General features: G+C 38.9%; 1 protein-coding gene across 3 annotated transcripts in view; it reads left to right on the forward strand.

Moving 5' to 3' along the window:
• The window catches only part of LOC122993073 (contactin-associated protein-like 4), a 135,141-nt gene that overhangs the window by 105,036 nt on the left and 8,256 nt on the right, over positions 1-21,849 (forward strand). For 2 of the 3 annotated variants that reach the window (XM_044366931.1, XM_044366930.1), the window contains exons 17-21: positions 501-719; positions 12,235-12,474; positions 16,152-16,376; positions 18,453-18,586; positions 20,882-20,969. In XM_044366931.1, coding sequence (XP_044222866.1) covers positions 501-719; positions 12,235-12,474; positions 16,152-16,376; positions 18,453-18,586; positions 20,882-20,969 — 906 coding nt within the window. Of the gene's footprint in view, positions 1-500; positions 720-12,234; positions 12,475-16,151; positions 16,377-17,331; positions 17,388-18,452; positions 18,587-20,881; positions 20,970-21,849 lie in introns of those variants that run through there. The other variant, XM_044366932.1, reaches the window with a different exon arrangement.

A 21,849-nucleotide genomic window follows, 5' to 3' on the forward strand; every position in this document is an offset into this window, starting at 1 on the left:
TCTCCTCAGGGAAATCATTGTCGGTGTGGTTGTTCCAACTCTGAATACTGCTGCTCTGTTGGCAGCTGTCTCCGATCGCTTTGTATTGCGACACTGTAGCTGAGCCTGAGAACGATCTCTAAGTGAAGTTACTGTAGGAAGCCGGGCTATTGTTTCATCTTGTTCTGTGCTCGCAGAGTTCATCTTTTCTTTCTAAAAACATGAAGGATGAGGGTTTGTTTGGGAGACACTTACTGTATATTCCCCAAAATCCTTTTGTTTTGTTTGAATGAAAATAGCTGAGCACTCAAAAACGACACTTTGAAATTTGAGTTTTCAGAATATTTAGTGAGTTAGTGGCATTTGTCAACCAGCGGAGTCTGTTAAAAATGTATATCATGGTAGGTGGTGCACTTCTCTCATCATTTCATGTACTTCTTGCTGTCTCCATCATTTACATAATTTACTCCCTTCCTGTCTCATCTGTCTCCTTTTTATCGTCCCCCCACCCCCTCTATCAGCCTCCACTCAGGTAGTTTTCTCCTTCGATGTGGGTAACGGGCCGCTGGAGGTTCACGCAAGGTCGAGCGTCCCGCTGAATGACAACCAGTGGCATCGAGTCCGAGCCGAGCGGAACGTCAAAGAGGCGTCGCTTCGATTGGATGAGCTTCCCGCCACCACTCAGGAAGCTCCTGCTGATGGGCACTTTCACCTGCAGCTCAACAGCCAGCTGTTCATAGGTGAGGAGGAAATACGTGTGAAGGCATTTATCTGTGGGTGTGAGAAAGACCGACAAGTAGAGAGTAAACACTGAACGGTTTCCTCATTAGTAGCAGTGCTTTGATGTCTTTATACTTCATTTGTGTGCCTCCCTCAATAGCTCTCCCACAAACACACACACACACAGATTATATAACTTGATCACAGAACTTCAACCTTTAGTCTGTGTTTTTTTTTCTCCCAGTCTGTCTGTCTACTATCTGCCTCCCACTTCAGTTTACATCTGATGTCACTGTGTAGCCGTTTTCTCATATGAACTCTGGAGAATCAGGTCCAGACATTGTCCAGAGTTGTCCTTTCACACATGTAACACACAACAGGAGATTCTCCACGTCAGACGCGTTCTTATCCACTGGAAATACTCCAATTAGTTTAGGGAAAGGGAGCAGGAGGCAGGGCAGGACGCAAAAAGTACGCGCGGTCATGTAGCTGGTTTGTAATTTGCTCATAAACAAATTAAATAAATAAAGTCTCGTGCCATTCCTTGAATTTGTCTGGTGATTTCGGCGTTGGCCCTTACCGACACAAGTTCCCAAACCTCATTGTCTAGTTAGACATTTTCGTTGCCGCCTTCGTGTAAATGACCCTTTTCACCCTCAGATGTTTGTATTCTTCCGGTTTTGCACCAGTCATCAAACGTCATCAACATTCCCACCCACTCGCTGTGAATTCTCCAGAAAATGGAGAAGGGTCTATCTGTAGTCTTCCAGACCTACACAACATGCCCACTTTACTACCGGTCCAACTGATCCAGACATTTGTGGTCTCACATCCAGCTCCTCCGGTTAATGTCCGGATAACTTTAGGGTTGCAGTTCATGTGTAATGGGGCTTATGAAACATTGTATGTATAAGGATGTTTCTGTTTCCTGAGGACTTTGGTAGAAAAAAAGTCCACATGTATACATAAGAGCTAATTTAGCCATCTGTGCCATGGAGTATATTTGCTTAAGAATGTCATTTATATACATATATATACAGTATATATATACATATAGAGCTGTGGTCAGCCTGCAAATTTCAGTTGAACTTACAGAGACATAAAACAAGAAAAATACAACATGCAATACAGTAAGTGAAGCTCATAATGTGCAATTTTTCTCGTCAGAGATATAAAATTGATTTACTGGTCACTTTGAGACTGTAGTTTGTTGTTTTGTTCAGCAAATATGCTATTGTGTCCAGTTGTGACAGCTGTTCCTCTTTCCTAATGTACTGTTTGGCATAATGTCATGACTTCTGCGTTTGTGACTGATGTACCAACAATTCAGGCAGCAACACTGCGTATTGTGCTTAACAATGGAGTCGCATTTAGTTGAATACCAAGTAGCAGCGTTTGTCAGCTTTAATAGAGCACTGACAGACCCCCTTTGATTGTGAGTTTTGCAGAAAGGTACACAGCAAATCGAGGAGATCTGGTGTTAACGAGAATCTGCACAATTCTCACTCAATGAAGAGTTCAGTTAACTTCTGTGTGCATGAAATCTGTTTGCTTTAACTCTTTGTCAACAAAGAGTTGATGTTAAAACACAGTGTTAAAGTAGTTTTCTGTAAATTAACAGAAAGTTTTAACATAACTTTTAACTAGAATGGAACTTACAACAGGTTTACTATTTCCAACAGTAACAAGGCATTGCATGCTTGAGGTAGTGTGCAAATACTAATACATCAATAAAGAAATAAAAAGGAAAAGCAAGAATAAATAAAATAAAATATAAATAAACTACAAATCAAATTTATTACATAAGGTCCAGTGTGTTCATGTAGGATTTTCTAATATTATATGTTCTTGACAGACATTTCATCAGCAAAAATTTGAGTTGACTATCTAATATTCTAGTTTTTATTAAGGCCTCTCTGAAATTTGACATCAGCTCTTTACTTGAGAGTGTTAATTGGTAAACACCATGTTTCTATAGTAGCCTAGAATGGACAAACCAAACACTGGCTATAGAGAGGGCCTTTCACATTTTTCACAAGTTTCTCAGCCCCCATAGGTTCTCTTACACGCTTATTCACAAAAAGCTCCTCACTAGGTTTTGATTTAATATCAGGAACAGAGTTTTTACAAGTATAGACCATATTTTGAGTTACTGCATAGTTACTCCTCTCAACAGTAATTTTACGACACGAGTTTAATTAAAATAATAGAAATTTACTGTTTGATTACTTGGTAAAGATGTAGAGAGTCCAACTCCTTTGGCTTGAAAATCAATGCTGTTTCAGCCATGCTAAGCTGTTATTGACAAAATGCTCTGAGTGGTGCTAAATATGAAATATGCCAACAGGACACATTTACACTATCCTATATATAGGAGTCTAGCACTGTACATCTTCACAGTCAAACCTAAAAGAATAAGTGAAGTGATCAGTAGTAGGTTGTACAGTAATATGTGATCTTCCAACATCTGTGTATCCCCTCCAGACTGGGATTAAATCCTCAGAAAAAGGCTAAATATGCTCTATTTTTTAAACATATGCTAATCTGCTACTGGCACAATCCCCACTGTCTGATCAGCAGTATTGGATATGAGAAGTCCTGAGTCTACACATTTATTCTGAGGGCTTCTGCCACCTCTTCATCCACAGTATAATCTTCATATAGACTAAGATTCAAACCCCAAGACAGCAGAGTTCACAGGTCTGACCTCCTCCCACAGAGTGCTACGTACTGTGAAAGGGAACTAAATTGTCTTTTACAAAGTGCTAAACTGCTATTGGCTAAATGCCATTGGCTGCTCAGCAGTATTGAATATGTAAGTGCTGAGTCGATGGTTTTTGATCACTGAACAATAATCACATTCAATAAATGAGCATGCGGCAGGGATCAGAAATATAAAAAAACACCTGTGACTTACAGTTAAGACTAATTGTGTGAACAAGGTCATAAAAGAACCTGTGAACACCAAAACGTTCTGTCTAATGTAACATGGTTCCACATGGTAAGGCATTGCCTGAACAAAACATAAAAAGTAAAAAAAAAAACAGATTGTGAGACTTTACACGACTACTGCTACTGCTCACAGGCCAAAACACAGTTGCAGCAGTGGTTTGGAGGTACACCAATAACAGAAGGTGCAGTGGCCATCCTTGAAAAATGAGGGCACGCACAATTTCCTATTTACGCAACCTTGCATTGAAAAACAGAAGTGCTTCTTACTTGGCACAAGGATTATCTGTGGAAATTGGTATATCAGTGACTGTTCAGACAGGGCGAATGACATTGCATGAAGTCAACTTCTACGGACGATGTTCAAAACATAAACCATTGCTCACAAAACGGCACAAAACTGCAAAATTAAACTTTGCCAAAGAACATGAAAAGAAGTCTGATGAATATTGGTGGCACGTTATTTGGTCAGATGAAACCAAAATAAATTTGTTTGGATCGGATGCGGTCCAGCATGTTTTGCTTGGACTTGGCCAGGACCACCACAGTGACTGCATAGTGCTGACTGTGAAACATGGAGGTGGTGTGCTGATATGGGGCTGCATGACTGCAAAAGGTGTAGGAGAGATGATATTTTAAGTTTGTATCCTAAATACTGAATGAAAAGATGACGACCAGTCTCAAGAAGGTTGGCAGGAAAGGAATTATCCAACACACAAGAGTTTTTGAGAGTTTTAAAAGAGTTTTTTAAGAGAAAAAAGTGAAAACTATGACCTGGACAAGTATTTCCCCTGACCAATAGAACACCTTTAGAGTATTTTAAAGAGGAAGACGATGCAACAAAACCCCTTTAGCAAAGAGCAGCTGAAAAGAATCAACTGTGAAGAATGACAGAACATCTCTCCACAGATTTGGGCAGGACTGGTATCATCTATGCCCAGAAGGATCCAATTTACTATCTAAAATAAAGGCGAGCATACAAAATATAAAAAAATTAAAGAATTGAGTCTCACTAATGAACGGTGTGCTGAATTTTGTTGCAGTTTGTTCTTAAATATGGACCTTTCATTATAGTTTAATTAGTCAAACATTCTGTTTATCAAGTCTTCTTGGGCTAAAAACAAAATTGTATGAAATGGAAAATTTGTAATTACTTTACTTATTATTATTATTATTATATTTTAGTGATATTGACGAGGGTTGTACTCAGTTTTGTTATATACTGTATATATAGTTTGTGATGTGATTTCTTGCAGTGAGGGTCTTTAAATAATCTTTAAATGAACCTGAAGCTTTGAGTTTTTCATTAATTCGCGTAATTAACAATCAGCGAGGCGAGAATCTCCAATACAGACTTCATCAATACTGCAGCAGCTCTGTCTATCTCAACTTCATCGGTTCAATTCTACAATTAAGACTCTATTTGACCTCTCGCTCTGTCTGGACATCTGTAAGAAAAAAAAAATCAATCGTTTCTTATCAGGTTTTATCATTCTGTGAATATTATGTGTGTCACTTCATATCAGTAAACACACACTGTGGAGGGAAAACAACCAATAAACACTGATGAGATTGGTTGAAGGCGGCGGCGGCAGCAGCAGATAATTGAGGTGAATATTGATTGACTGGAATGTGTTTAACCGATAATCCACTCTGAATAGCAGGCAGGTCACCACTATCAGTCTAAACACATATGTTTACCTCTGTATTATCAGTACAGTACACTGGAATAAACTGAAATGTGCTGGTATTTATTCCCAGACTGGATTAGATGTTTGTAATACAAAGTTCTGACTCAACTAGAGGAGCGGTGACTTGAGCAGCATCAAGGTCTAGTTGTTTGGAAAAATAATTAAAGATAGTCACAGGTTTAATCTCTGTAAATGTTAATGTACCGCATCATCTGAATGTTTATAATCTGAACACAAGAATATTTAAGAAACACCAACGACTCAGATTTAAAAGACCAATTTGTAACTAAATACATTTGTATGCTAGAACTGTATAATTTGCTCTTGAGATATTTTACTGAAGTAATCACTCAAAGTAGAAATCACAATTACAACATTTCATTGCAAGCAAATATCAAAAGTAAATTTACTCATTATATAAAATTACTTTGTGTAATTTATTAATTTAAGCATCTTTTTTTTTCTCAATCAGCCTCATACTTTGAGTGATGGGATCCTTCATGAGCACAAAAGTGTCTACAAAACTCAGAGCAGATTTCAGTATTTGTCTTTTTGTCTGTTTTCACAGGTAAAGGAGGTTTATTTGGCAAAAGATATTGTCACATATTTTGGAATTTAGGGATGTTTGAATCGCTGTGAACTTGTCACCAGGTCACTGAAACTAAATATTGAGTTTAACACAATGCAATCTAATATTTCGTCACAATTTTAGTCACAAAGTCATAAAGAAATACTTAAGATTTGAAACCAAGTTTTCAAGTGTATTTGCTTTCTTTACAAACTGTCCGAAAATATGATCTGCAGCACCCTATCGTCTTAATTTGCAAAGAAACTCATAAATATGCTTTTATATAATATATACATAATATATACATATAAAAAGTAATGGTCAAAATATGATGAAGCAGAGACCGAAATATCTTGACTTCTTGTCCTTAGTATAATAGTACAGGGTTAAGCTCCAAACATGCTGGATCCTACAGTTTCCATAATTCAACTCCATATCTTATTTTCATGAGGCCTCCCTGACAGACTCATGTCTTTCAGACTCCCCCAGTTAGTAATGCAAGCTGTCTCCTAAAAATGTGTTGTTTCTAAACTCAAGACAAAGATACCTGGGTGATGTCAGTCAGGTCATTTCCTCAAACTTGATGAGCCACAGAAGATATAGTATAGTAATTCAACTGTTTTTACAGTTTGTCTTCCTCATGACTAAGTAAAAAGATCTTAATGCATAAAAATCAGTGTTGCGTGTTAAAGCATAATGTTACGTTCCATTTCTGTGTTTGGGGCTTGTTGTTTGACTGACCGGCTGCACAGATATGATTACTATGCACATATACACCATCTTAACGTGTGCAGTTTATTCATGAGTACACAGTCTTTCCCTGTGGACAAAATATTGAGTCATTTAGATTCTCAGGCCTCAGCAGTGGCTTGTTTAAATTCATAGACCATCTTCCCGCATACATTGTATTTACACGTCTTGATGTGCAAGGCAAACTGTTCCACTGTTTGAATTATAAGCCACTGTGTTGGTTTGTATAAATTCATAAGCCATATTTCAATGTACACTGTATTTATGAGTCATAATAGCGTCTGACTTTATAAGGCAGTGAATTCCATTGCTTTGATTAATAAACTGTGTTATTGCCTTGCAATGGATTTATAATCCACAGCATTGTTCATCTTCCCATTCCTCTACTGCTGTTAATATTGTAGGTGCTAAAAATCCATGTGCAGCAAGTTTGAGTGAGCTTGCGATGAATGCAGAAATCATTTGTTTGTGAAGGTTTATGAGTTATTATTTCGCCTTGTTTGGATAGTTAAGCCCTTGTTTATTTGTGCTGCATTGCTATCTAATGACTGTTATGCTCATACAGAGTTTATTCCTCTCTGCCGCTGTGCAGACTTAAGCCCCCTCCTCTTGTACGAGGATTTTGAAAGATTCCTTTGATTTTTTGCCTCACATATCCCTCGAAGTATTAATATCAGATTCATCGGATAATGTATAATGTAAGCAACGATATCCTGAGAAGTCAGGGTTAGCCAGTAATCTGTGTTGACCGATGTGCTTTTGTTTTCTCCTTCAGCCCTCTTTGCAGAGCCACAAAACACGATATCGATACTTCATCCTATGTTTGAGGTTCCTTTTCATTTCAGCATCACAAATCCTTCAGATCACAGTGGAATTGAAATATAATATCAATAGTTTAGGGTTTAGTCTGTTCTTATGTGTTCTTTATACATTCAAACCACATTGTACACACTAGGGATGTGCAGAGATCCCAGTATTTGTATCTGTATTTGTTGAGGCAGCAAAATTATTTGTATCTGTATTTGTATTCGAATAAAAGTGGAAAGAGGCTTAAAAATCCTGTTTTTGTTTTATGACACTTTTAATTTTAGAAAATTAAAGCGTTACAATCAGTGTTCATGAATAAACTACCTTACAAAGGAAGTCCCCACATCGGTCTTGAACTGGAGTCTCCCAGATCATAGACGACTGCGCTGATTACTGAACTAAAACTTTACTCATCGCCTCATTGCAGACAGACCTCTACCTATTAATACACCAATAACACAGAGACAGCACACTGTGTAATGTGTAGGGAGGAACTGCAAAGGCAATTATTGCTTTGCACTTTTCATTTATTGCCTATTTTTTACAACCTAACTTTGTGGAAAGGAGAAGAGGAGTCCCCTTGGGAGCACTTTGCTTGTGTCAGTAGCTCAGTTTTATCTCTGAGGAACACCCCCAACAAATAATTATTTAAATATTTGTATGAAACAAATATTTGTATAAAACCCACTATCTGTGCTTTGCCGAATAATGTATTTGTATTCAGGCACACCCCTAGTACACACACCTTCCTTGATGGTCATTTTGATCTCTACCTTATCTCGCAAGCCTCACAACTCAACTGTGGTCCTACACTGTATCTGTTTTATTAGATAAAATCCTGTTCATTCATATGGAGACTGTCATTCTCCTCTCGCAGCTGAGGTTGTTGTATATGTGGTTGAAGCTCTCGCTGCTTCTGATTTTTGAATTAATAGTTTCTACGTTTTGCTTTCCAAGCTTAATATCGGGGCTCATGCATTTCCCCTTTGATCTCCATTTCACTAGTTGTTTTCTATTCATTCATGTAAGCTCACATTGTACATAGTATGCATCTCATGCTAAGTGTAAAGGCTCGTAAAAGCGGATGTTGTAGTGCTGACTATAAAGTTGAAATTCTCTTGAAGGCTCCACTGATGCTCCTTCGGTCAGAGGCGGAGTTTATCTGAATTTTGGTTCTTTGATGTTTTCTTTGAACTCCACGTCACAAATCCTTCATTATGCTCTTTTAAGTGTTTCCTGTAAGCAGAGTCTCCATTTGATGTGAAGAGAGTGTAAACCCTTTTGGAGGTAAAGTTGTGCAGCAGGATGTGTGGTTAACACCCCCGCTGCTCTGATAGCCTCCCTGTTAGGAGGGTTTGTTCTCTAATACTCGTTTGCTCCTTTTTTTGTTGTTGTTGCTTTGATCAGAGATGGTGGTTTGCAGGGATTTGTCTCTGATCCTCATTGGAATCACCTGTTTCATGAAAGCCCAAACACTGCTATATTAACCTTTCTACCACTGCTCACCTGTCAGAGCTATAGTGTAGTAAAGTGGAAGGAGCAGCCAGGGTTTTGAACAAGCAGCAACTACCACAGCAGTGCCAGCAATGGCCGCTAGATGCTGGTTCTAACCGACTCCCATTCAAAAAGCCCCAACTTCTCTCTAGAAATAGTAAGTCAATCATTTTTTGCCAACCAGTCATTATAATCTCAATCTCTAAATTCGGGTCCTCTAATAAGTGTACTAGTGACCATTTTGATAATTATTGCTCTGTTAATAAGATTTGAAGATTTATAGTAGCTTTGACGTCTGCTGTGTGGGTGTTGATTGACAGCTATGATTGACAGTTGGCTCACCTGCTGCTCTTCCCGGCTCAGGGACTCGCACTGAGTAGTACTGAGTACTACTGTTTTAATATTTCAGTAAGTTTAATGTTACTTGATTACAATACCTGCCCTGTTAGTACAATTTAGCAAACGTAGCTAATGTTAGCACAAGTAATCTAGCGTTCTCTTTGGTCCAAGGTAATGGACCTGGAAACATGCTCCACTACTTGGAAGCTTCTGGCTCCAAACGGAAAAGATGATGCTGAATATAAGCTGCAACTCTGGGCTTCAAACTGGTTCAGGCATAGGAATGACACTGAGGCTCATGGGTATTGTAGTAAAAGCCATTTGCCACACCAAAGTAAAAAGATTTCTCAGAAACGAAAGAAAAAGACAGTTGAGAGTTAAGTCTCAAAGAGTTGAATTAATTCAAATTGATGGTGTGTGACTTGTGTTTTTATGTTGTGGAATATTTACAGTATTGTTAAAAGAAAACTTGTAAATGGGATGTAAAATGGGAATTAACAGATGTTAAAAATACTTACTAGAGAAACAGCAGCCAATCCCACTACTGTCTTTACATTTTGGGACTGACACTTAATGTATCCTTTACAAATAGGTGAAGCTTGGCTAAATGATGGAAGACGGCATTTGATATCGAAAAGCAGCAGATGATGAGTACCTGTTGTTAATGTGTTTGACTTGGGATTTTAAGTTTGTTTTTGGCAATTTTGCAAGATTTTCTTTTTTTTTTAAACTTTTTTTGTTATTCAGGAAAGTTTCAGTGAGAGTCAGGCTTTCTTTTGCGGGAACACATTGATCACACTCATTCACATTCACACCTGGAAGCTGCCCAGTAGTCTGATCTGTTGGCCAGTGAGCTCCACTGGAGAAGTTGGGGATTAAAGGTCTTGCTCAGGAGCACCTTTGGATGCCAATAATGAATCAATTTATTCCCCGAACACCAGCTCTAGCTTTTCAGAGGCTTTTTGAGGTGAACCTGCACATGTGCAAGAGGTAGTGAATATGTTTATGTACGTTTGTGTTTCTAGCAGTAATCAGCTGAAGGATATGCCTCCATTATGGTGCTAACATTGCTTAAACTGTGGTGATTTGGGGGGCAACTACATCTGCTGCCTGACATTTACAATTTAAAAAAGGTGTTTTAGTAACCTGATAAACTGACTCATTATGCAGAAAAGTAATAAGTGGATTACGCTTGCTGTGGTTATGGCAATAATTAACATACGGAAAGAATTTGCATCAGAAGGGCGATCAGTGCCTTAACGAGGAAAGGTCACATTATTAGAGCGTAAGCAACAGCAGTCAGGCTGTCACCTCCATGAATGATTATTTAAAGATTAATAACTCCCAGGAGGACAGTTTGTCATTTCTGAATTACAGTCATTTAAAGTTTCTTCAGTCTTAACACCTAAATGTTGAACAATAACTTTCAGTAGACTTAATAAGAAAGAAAATTACTCTTTGTTGTGTTATATCAGAGGAAATGTTGAGGCAAGTTTCATATCCTGTGTTGCTTAGCTGGTTCAATAATTTATATGAGTTGAATCAGAGCAGAGAGAGGAGGCCTGGAGGAGAGTCTAGCAGAGCTCAGTGATTTATGGGTGTGAAAAGCTGCTGCTGCTGCCGCCGCTGCCGAACAATACCAAGTTGTCAGCTTCAAACTGAGAGCAAAGAGCTGCCGAGTTTGTGCTCCGAGGACAATAAGAGTTTCAGTCTGTGATCTTTGCAGAAATAGGAGGTTGTCATGTTTGAACTGTGCGAACAATAGATGACCACGTTACATCTCAGAGAGAATGTACAATGCTGAATACAGAGTTTGAACTATTGTAGCTGAAGTATTGACGAATACTGAAATGAGCATATGCCACACGTCCTGGCAGACAGGCAGATAGACAGCGACAGACAATCAGCCAGTTATCCAGCAAGAATGATATTAGGCAGATAGACAGCTTGTTGCCTCATTGCTGTTTCATCGTTGTTATTTCACCAAAGTGTTGAGAGTTTCGAGCCTCCGTGGGAGCAGAAGTGACACGTGGATCTGCTATAGATGACAGCAGGAGGAGAGATGAAAAACTATAGAAAGAAAACATACAGACCCTTCAACACACAATGAAATGAGAGAAGGGCAGGAACACAGAAGACAGAGTGTGTTGTGGTGTGTTGAAGTAGATCCTTAGACAGGAATCTTTGATACCTCTTTGGTTTGGGAGCTGTGTCTTTGTTTCCTAAGCTTCCTACTGTTTGCTGAAATGTAAAATGTTGGTGAGACAGAGGTTTTGCAGTTGTTTTGCAAATAATCCTTATAGTAGCAACCACAGTGATGGTGCTCTGAATATGGCAAGAAATTAAGGGTAGGTCTTATCAATAATAAGAGGCAAGTTCAGGATGTTTTGTTGAAAACATTTTTACAGAAGTACAAAATTCTCTGATGTAGGGATTTGGTTTTCTGAGTTAATTGTAATGTGTTAGGGGGAAACATATAGAGTATCTGCACACTGGATTAAAGCACCCAAAACTTTATTATAATGAAAAAAGGCAACATTTCCACCAAGAGGCCTTGTGCACATTCAAATACTTGAGATTGTATGGCTTTAGAAATTGTTCTCTTTTTATTTTCACACTATGTGTTTTAATTAGCCTTAATAATACTGACCAAAAGCTTTGATCAGTTTCAATTATGTCAGTTACAATAGATTTCAGAAGTGACACATTTTCACGATGAAGTAAAAGTACCGAATCATCCACCAATATGGCTGACAACAAAGCTTCCAATGGAGCTTTTGAGCTTCAAGAAGAGCTATTGAAGTTAATACAGAAGTAGTCTTTTTCAGTAGGAAGAAGAAGAAGTTGACTTTGTACTTAATAAAGTACAAAGCTATCAGCTTAATGTGTAAAATGTAAATGTAATGCTAATGTCATGCAACGTTTTTGTGTTTTCAGGAGGTACAGCGTCCAGGCAGAAGGGCTTTCGGGGTTGTATTCGCTCTCTGCAGCTGAACGGTGTCACCCTGGACCTGGAGGAGAGGGCAAAGATCACGCCCGGGGTTCGACCCGGCTGCCCGGGTCACTGCAGCAGTTACGGCTCGTTCTGCCAGAACCAGGGCCGCTGTGTGGAGAGAGCCAGTGGCTTCCACTGTGACTGTGGCCTGTCAGCCTTCACTGGAGTCTTCTGCCACAGAGGTACATACATACAGTACACAAACACATTTAGGTAAATTATTCCAGTGGATGGTGATTTTTTGACTGACAAATGACTTTGGTAGAAACTAAATGTCAAGTAAATACACAATGCAACCCTTTATGCAGCCCCTTAGTTCAGCCTCTGTCTGAAACAGGCTGTTTAGGCCCCTGTCTCTTTAAGGCCCTGCCTCTTGAGGAGTCCATTCTTATTGGTTAGCTGCCCCTCAGCTTGCTTCCACCAGCTCCAGAGGCTACGTAAACAAACATCAGTAGTAGGATTTTTACTTTACTTTACTCGAAATATAAACTTCTCAAATATATCCTTACACGTTAGAGCCTGAATCTGATCTAAAATATGTGAGTGTACAAAGTGAACAACACATGGAAAAACAACCTGCAACAAAGGCTACAGAACAGATGGCCATTTGTGGGCATGTGTGAACAATCTGACGTCATCATGAGGAGGAAGTAGAGGTAACATTGCAAACGCAGCATCCAGAGCAGGCTGAGGCCCTGACTTTTGACTGGCAGGGAGCATTTTTACATACATTCATCTCAAGTTTTGGAAATCTGACCATACTTAACACAGACATACGATTTTATAACAGTATAAAAATAACAAAAAATTACAAAAAGAACGATATGTCCCCTTTAAACAATAATACACCAGATTCAAACAGCCAGTTCTCCTGATGAAGAGCAGAGGATGAACAGCAAGTAGTGCTGTACAATGCACAAACCAACGCACATGCCTGCTAGATAACTCAATAGGGCTGTGCATGAAGATTGATTGAGAAGTTACAGTAAGTATTTAGTCGCACTTTGGTAAAAAACATCTATGTTTGAGCAAACTGAGCATATAGATGGACAGTAGAGAAGTTAGTGTCGTATCTGAACACAGCCGCTGTTCACTGTGAAACACAAAAGTGCAAACTTTATATAGCCAAAGGGATTTTTTAAAGCCTGAAGGTGGTAGTAAGTATTTGGTATTCAAAGGATGGATTTTGGGTGGAGTATCCCTTCAGTGGTGCCACCTGCCTCGACCTCTCTCTAGGAGACCTGTCTACAACATGCTGCACAGTGTCACGTTGTGTCTCCTTCCCCTCCCCTCTGCTTTACATTTACTGTAGTTGGCTCATATACTGTATCTCAACAGCCAAGGTTACGGCTGTTTTGATGTTATATCTCAGCTTGACGTTTCAGTTTTTCCATTTTCTTTTTTTTTTTTTTTAGCTGGAAAAACAGCAGAGCAACATATAACACTAGCAGCTGTGGCCCTGACTCAGTTCCTGCTGTCCCACAGTGAGGACAAACACAATAAAACAGCAAAAAAAAAACAAGAAAAACAAGAAAAAAAAATAAAATCTAGACAAAAACAGAGTATCAGACCTATTTTAAGGGTGAATTTTCAATGAAAGAATACAGCATTTGGCAGAAAATAATAAGACAGACAGATTACACAGAAATCAAAGGGAAAAATAAGAGATTGATTATTGAAACCTTACAATTTTGATTCAGAAGCTTCAAAGGAGTACCAAAGAGTCAACAGGAAATTTTCCTTCACTCTGTAAATCAAACCTGAACGTCTGTGTCTCCATTTAAGTGACTTCTAATCACTCTTGTAGAGCATATAGAAAGTTATTTCTATAGCAACTGGCCTTTATACCGAGCCCGTAGGGTGGAAATACAAATAAAACTGAAAATGTGGGATGACAGTCTACCTGTGTAGGTGTTCTTCTGCTGTTGTGAAAAGGTTAAGAATCTTTGTTGTTACAGAAGACCTTTTACTGCACTTAAACTCATCAAGAAGTACTTAGCCACCATGTGTGATCAGAGGTTTAATGCAAATGGTGTCTGTCTCATGTGTCGGAGTCTATTTCAGTCATTCGTTTGATTAATTTTGATTTGATTCATTAAGAGTACCCTTTTAAACCCTCCTCCCACCAACTACTTCTGTTCTTTATCTTGCCACATCATGCAGTGTCAGATACTGATGCACAGTTTGCTTTTGAAATCTTTGTGAGTCACAGTGACGCACTTTTAACTGTGTTCGATAATAAAAAGTTCATCTTTGTTTCCTTAAAAAAATTAAAGCAATGACTCAACAGTTCTAAAGATTGTTTCCTGTAACCTTAATCTATTTTTTTCAACTCTCTGCTGATGTGATATTGATATTTTTAGAACATCTTCGTATATTCTTGCTAACTTATCAGACTTTGCAAAGTTTGGAAACTCTGTAAAGATACTCTAAATATATGTCTTGTACTGTGCCAAGGAAATTAATCTTTTCTTTGTTGTGTTGTTGAATACAGAAAAAGATTTCAAGTAGAATGTGTTCGTGTACTGTAGGAAAAAAAATGAATGGGTACAATTTCTCAAAGATGTCACAGGACATTAATTAGTTGACAGATAGTTAATCTGTCAATTTTTCTATTTTTCTATTTACTGTCTCTTAGATAAGATTAACGGTTTTAAGACATCACTTACTAGTAATTGGTATTTGTCTTTGTTTTTCTCATGCTATAGACTAAGTGCTCACAGCTTTCATGGATAAAATATCCTCAGATTAATTGGTAATTGGAAAGATGGCAGCAAGGTAATTATGTCCAGGGACTACAGATAAATGTTATGGTCAGAGGGATCCCAAGCTTTAGGTTACAGGCTTTACTCACTCTTGCGAATCAGGAGCTATTGGGTGCACCTGTGATGTTCTCCCTCAGCTGATGGCAGCCTGACTGAGAGGTTATATAAGAGGGGTGGTGCTCAGTTGGTTGATGTTTCTCCAGAGAGTCAACACTTCTAGTTGACTGTGTATTTTCCCATGTTGAGGGTTTCCTCTTCCAGTCCACCTCCTTTTCCATATTCCCCTTTTCAGTGACTCCCAACTTTGTTTCCTTTAGTGTTGGGCCCACTTCTTTTGTTTGTCTATCATGGGTGACTGTGTAGAGTTATTTTCCCTCCCAAGGGATCCATTTTTGCTGTGCGGTGTTTTCTATCGTTAGTTTCCCAAAATCAGCGACCCCTGTCTACCGTGTGTTGTGTTCAGGGAAACGTGACAATTAACCTTTGGCACATTTACAGAAAGTTTATTTTTAATGTGTCACTGTCCCTGTTACAATAAACCAATAAATAAATGAATAAGCTTGGATCATCGTTCTTCTGGCTGCACATAAGTGAACATGCACAGGTGTGTTCAGACACATTTTTGTGGCTCTGTCTTTTTACCGTACGTGTACAAACATCCTTCCTGTTCCAAACTCACCTCTCAAAAAAAAAAAAGAAGAAAATTGGATGAACCAGTCCACTTGTTCAGCATGCCACACAACGCATGGTTGAGATTTTGGAGCTTTGTGCAATTACTGTACCAGCCTCCACAGCCGACAGTTACCCATAATACCTTTCTCTGTGCAGATCTGCAGAGAATTATACTTCCAGCCTTCCCAGGATGAGCAGATGCAGATAATTGATGGATGAATAACTGAAAATAATTATTAATAATTCACTTGATGATTAATTTATGTTCTTACAAATGTCTTTAAACAAACTGAGAGTCAAAAATCCAGCTGAGTATATTGTTTTAAGTGTCATTTGAATCTGATCTTCAAAGCGCTAAAACTTTGTTCGTCAACAACAAATCCGACATGTTCTTTCAAAAACTAATTCTGTTCCTCCTCCAGAGGTGTCTGCCAGCTTCAAGTCAGAGACGTCCGTCAGCTACACCTTCAAGGAGCCCTACGAGTTGAGCAGGAACAGCAGCGCCCTGCCGTCCTCCATCTACTCTGACGTGACCCTGAGAGGAGAGAACATCTCCCTGAGCTTCAGGACGAACCAGAGTCCGGCTCTGCTGCTTTATGTCAGCTCCTACTACAAAGAATACTTGGTCCTGCTCATCAACAAGCACGGTGAGGACGCAGCCAAGGCTTTTATTATGAAGGAGTTTTTGTTTAGCTGGCGTTCCAGTTTGAGGTGGAGTTTCTTGTTTTTGATTCAGTTCTTCTTCCTTTTTTACTGGCCTCCTCTCGTGTCTGTTTTGTCCTTCTTGGTAGCTTTTATTTATCTGAATGCCTTTTGAACAAGATTATACAAATTTGAGAGTAAGTCTATCTATCTTCATGCTTCCTCCCTCCTTCTTCTTCTTCTTCTTCTTCTTTCACCTTTTATGCAGTTTCCCCAAAATCTTGTTTTTCGCATTCTTACCTCCTAATTACTCCCCTTTTGCCTCTGCTTCCTCTTCTTCTTTGTTCCATTTTTTTTTTTGTTCTCTTCTCTGTTTTTATCCACAGTTTTCAAACCTTAGAGATTACAGTTTCATTTCCTCCCTCAACTTTTTCCAATTACTTGGCTCTCCTTTTTGTCTCCTCCCCTCTTCCTCTCATCCTCCTTCCCATTTTTGTCTTCTTCTCCTGATATCGACCCCTCCTCCTTTCCTGCCCCCTCCCTCTCTCCCTCTCTTTCTCCTCTGCCCTCCAGCTTTACCAGATCTATCCAGATCTGTCAGATCTTTCCTCTCTCTGAATTCACCCCGTCAGCTTCTACTGCCTTTTAATCCGTCCAGCTGGGCCGGCTATTATGTTTTATCTCGGTCTGGAAAAAAAAAAAAAGAGTTCACTGGTCTTATCACTGAGACCTGATGAGTGATACTGAGGGGGTGGACTGCTAATGGTGTGCTGTTGAATAAAACAGCAGAAAACTTGCTGATGTGTTTTTATTAACTTTTCTGTCAAATAATTATGTCGTGAGTTTGGCTTTTTAAGAGTAGGAGGAGGCACTTTGAAGCATCGAGGAGTCTAATAAAATCGGCACTTTGCTGCTAGATTAGCTGTAAATGGATTTTTTTTTCCAGTGTTTATGACTCAGAGAAAGCTGATGGACCGCGGGGCATTAGGGTTTCACGCAGACCGTAGAGTTGTCAGGTAAATGCACTTATACTGAAATGTCCAATTAAATCCCTGAGAGCTTCCTCTTGTTTGCCCTAAGATGGTTCATTTCTTTTCACACTCCACTGCAGTTATACCACCTCAGCCCAAACACAACCTCTTAAAGCCTCTTTTCAAGAATGAATTTTTTATCAGAACAGCAGCAGGTAGCTGAAGGTCTTCTTACAATAGCAAATTACTCCTTCACTTTCTCTGTACCTCTGTAGGAAAAGAGGTGTAATTTGCATATAGTGCCTGCTGTGAATAAATACTTTTGAAGAACAACCTGTAATTCTTCCCTTTTAGCTGCGAAGTCTGCAGATATCACTTGGCTTTTGTGACATATGCGCTTAATACTTAGCACTTAATTAACTTAAGATTTAATAAGATTAGTTATGCTATTGATTGATTGAAGATGCTAAGATTTTCGTTGGGAGTCACGAGGATGGACAGGATTAGGAATGAGTATATTAGAGGGAAAGTTCAGGTTGAACGGTTTGGAGACAGCAAGAGAGGCGAGATTGAAATGGTTTGGACATGTGCGGAGGAGAGATGCTGGTTGTATTGGGAGAAGGGTTCTTGAGATGGAGCTGCCAGGCAAGAGGAAAGAGGAGGTTTATGGATATGGTGAGGGAAGATGTGCAGGTGGTGAGCATGACAGGAACATGCAGAGGACAAGAAGAGATGGAAACAGATGATCTGATGTTTCGACCCCTAACGGGAGCAGCTGAAAGAAGGCGAAGTTGTGTTATTGATGGGGAATTAGCGCTTATCCTCCAATTTATAGAAAACTTAATTAATAGAGCAGCCACTTTTTTTTTTTTTTTTTTTTTTTTTTTTTTTTTTAAGAATATTCTGATTCATCTTTGAAGGATTAAATATGTGTTTACCCTGTTAGCCAAGATCATAGGTTACAGGAGCGGAAAATACAAACTTTACGTACAATTTTTTGTGACAATAGTGTTCTTTTTAAGCTGAAATGTTTATTTCTGAAAATGTAGTTCTAAATTTAATGTATCCCTCTTTTGTGAGACCAGAATTGTTGTGGTTTGATGTGTTCAGATAAGCTGGAGGTGAGATACAAGCTGGACGGCAGCAGAGAGGCTGAAGTGTTGACGAGCCGAGTGAAGAGCTTGGCCAACGGACAGCTACACACTGTTACCATCAGGAGACTGACAGACTCTGTGTCTGTGCAGGTAACACACACTTCCAATAAGATTATCATTCATGCATTAGTCAAATAACTTATCAAATAAGAGCCTCAGCATGTTTTACTGTAAAGACATTAAGCAATGTTTGACCAGTGGGGTCAGAAATAATCTAAATAGTAGTAGAAATAGTCTCCAACCGCCTGACAAATTTAAGTCCAAGTCTCCTTTTAGCTCTGTTTTGGTCTCCACCAATGTCTTTGGTCTATCTTGCTCTTAAAGGAAAACAGATCTTTTGTCAGCTTTTCACAACAAACTGTGTGTCTTGGCCATATCTGACTAATTTGAGGTGTTTTTTTGAACACTGACTTGTCATAGGAGACCGTATCCAATCCAGCCAATCCAATCCAAACCAGTCTTCATATCACAGTCACACACTTTTTGCGGGTTACTATCGTCATCCATGAGAGATTTTGCTGCGCTATAAAAATCTCCAACTCCTTCTGCCTTTGCTACTGTAAGAAACACAAAATATTTGCTTGTCATGAAAAAGTTAACTCGACTTTTCAGCTATTTTGCCTTGTTCTGGAAAATATATACACACAAAGTTACTTTGAGAAGGTCCAAGGGTACCAAACATCAGCCACTTTCCATGTTTGTCAAAATCTTGCCTTTCTCAAGGGCACATACTATACTCTTTGCTGATAAAACAATGGCGCACATACAGATGCACACAAATAGGCTCCCAGTCCTTCTCCTCCCTGTGTGTACTGAGGTATAGTACTGTGATATTCCTCTCTATAATAAAGCCCCAGTCAGCATTTTGCTCTCAGTTCAGCCACCAGCAGCTGCCGTCCCGGATGCAGCTACAGCAGGACAGCAAGGACAAACTACGCATCAAAAGAGCTTCAGATGAAATATGAAGCGTCTTAATCATATCTGGATCTACTGAATCTCTTAAATTGTTAACAACAGCCTCAGATGATATATGAGGTAAACTTCATCTAACCAGGACCCAGCAGCCTGAATGTCTGTATAATTATCAGCACCCTGAGATGAAATACAAGGTGACCTCGTCTTGCACGGACACATCCTCCTGATTCACTGTGTTGTGAGGCTCCAGTGAAATATGAGGTGAATCTCATCTTATCAGTTTTTATCATATTGAATCATTATATATCATTAGTGGCCAACTCTGAAGGCATAAGGTCACAGTTTAGTCTGGAGCAGGCTGTTTCAACAACTACAGGCCAGATTTAAATAAAATTTATTGTATATTTTTCATCCCGTCAAGATAAATCTTAATGTTTTTGGAGATCTCAATAAGCTTTCCTCTTGAACCACTATTAAGACTGAAGACCCTATTTTAATCCCACAAGGACAACAGGTGGTGGGTCTTTGGTGCACAGACTGTTACTTTGTTATTTTGGTTCATGTATGTGCAGTAGTGCAAAGCGTGAAATATATAAATATATTATCAGCCAGTCACATTACAGTTCTTAAAGCACTGAAACAGCTTTACCAATCACAGTGAAGTATGACAACGACAACAGCTCAACGAATGGAAAGACATCTCTTCAGGAAATCATACTGGATTAGAGCTGCAATGATTAATCAATTAGTCGATCAACAGAAAATTAATGGACAACTATTTTGATAATCAAAATTATCTTTTTAATCGTTTTTTAAAGGAAAAATGCCCAACATTTTCTAGTTCCAGCTTCACGTCTTTACCGACGTTCCTGCTTTAATCGCATTAAAAAAACTGATTTTTTATGTCAATTTAAACACATCTACTGAATGGAAAGTGTTTCATAAAATTGTTTATTTACAGTTTATTTATCTAAGCATTATTTTGTCATTGCAGTGCATTTACTGCAACTATTTAGCATGCTCTTGTTGATAAAATCACCATCAAAGTGGCAGCAGATTAACTTCGTACCAGAAGACGTCGCTTCTCAGCTCAAGTTTTAAGACCCAGTTTACACCAAATTACCATCTTGCTTTGCGCCACCTCATCTGAATGAATCTCCCACCTGTTTGCACCTCTGCTCCCACCTGTGCACCTTTTGTATGCTGCATGAGGCACCAAAATATCACAAAGCTCGGGACAATACAAACTGTCAGAGCGCCACTTCCACTGTGTCAAACAGGGCTCAAAGTCTCCACCTGTATTCAAGAAATTTCAAAATCTAATGCTTAAATTACCATAAAATTTGCAGAGCACATTTCTTTTCTAACCAGACATTGAGCTCTTTCTATCTTAGGCACTCCATGAGCTTTGCAACAGTAACAGCAACAAGATTTACAAAAAAATAAACTCAGGAAATTATCTTTTTTCAGATCGACCAAAATGCCAGAGAAGACTTCAACCTGACATCTGACGGAGAATTCAACGCCGTCAAGTCGCTGGTGTTGGGCAGAGTTCACGGTAAGTGAGGAGGCAGTAAAAGCAGAAACAAAGCCTTTGTAGTTTGAGAGCACTCAGTCTCACACTCATTTTAAAAACAGCTCTGAGACATTTCGCCTCATCTGACACACAGCGTGGGAATATTTGGAGAAATAAATGTGGCTGCAGCTGTTTGCATGAAAATATTATGCAAATCGTCTGAAAAAATGAACTCTGAGGCAGTATGAACTACTTCAACACAAAAGTGGATCCTCCCACATAAACTGCATTATATTGTGTTAGCATTTCATATCAGGCATTTAACTGATACTCCTAAACAGATTGTCAGTGTTAAGAATCTGATCAATACAGTTCAGCGAGTCATATTGTTGTTGTAGGAACTGAAATTTCACCACTGCTGGTATCTGGTTATCTAATCTGGACCATGCAGCTAACTGCAAAAAAAACAAGACAGAGAAAGATTAAATATCAGGATAAAACCTGTCATGTTGTTGTTTTTTGCAGAAAGGCACATGTTCAAGTAGCTAAATGTTTAGTCAGGTACAGAAAATACTGCAGGTTAGGTGATATTCAGATACAATCTGCAAGAAAAGTAAGTTAATTACCTACTGGTGAGTAGATCTGGTAAATTAAATAAAAATAACACATCCTTGTATATATGTGTTAATTTTGAAGCTTTAAAATAAAATACATAACTCAGATGAAAATCTCATTATAAAAATATGTTTTGTGCTCCCAACATATGTTCTAGACTTGGTTTATGTCTCAAATTAGCTGTCAGAGCAAATCTGGATGTGCTCAATGCACAGTTGTTTAGTTGTTGTGAACATCATGTGCTGCACAGCCCCGTTACGAAGTGAGATAAGAGAGAATAGTCGGTCGGGTTGGGGGTTAAACCGTA

The sequence above is a fragment of the Thunnus albacares genome, chromosome 12 (genome assembly GCF_914725855.1).
Source record: "Thunnus albacares chromosome 12, fThuAlb1.1, whole genome shotgun sequence".
NCBI classification, from domain to species: Eukaryota; Metazoa; Chordata; class Actinopteri; order Scombriformes; family Scombridae; genus Thunnus; species Thunnus albacares.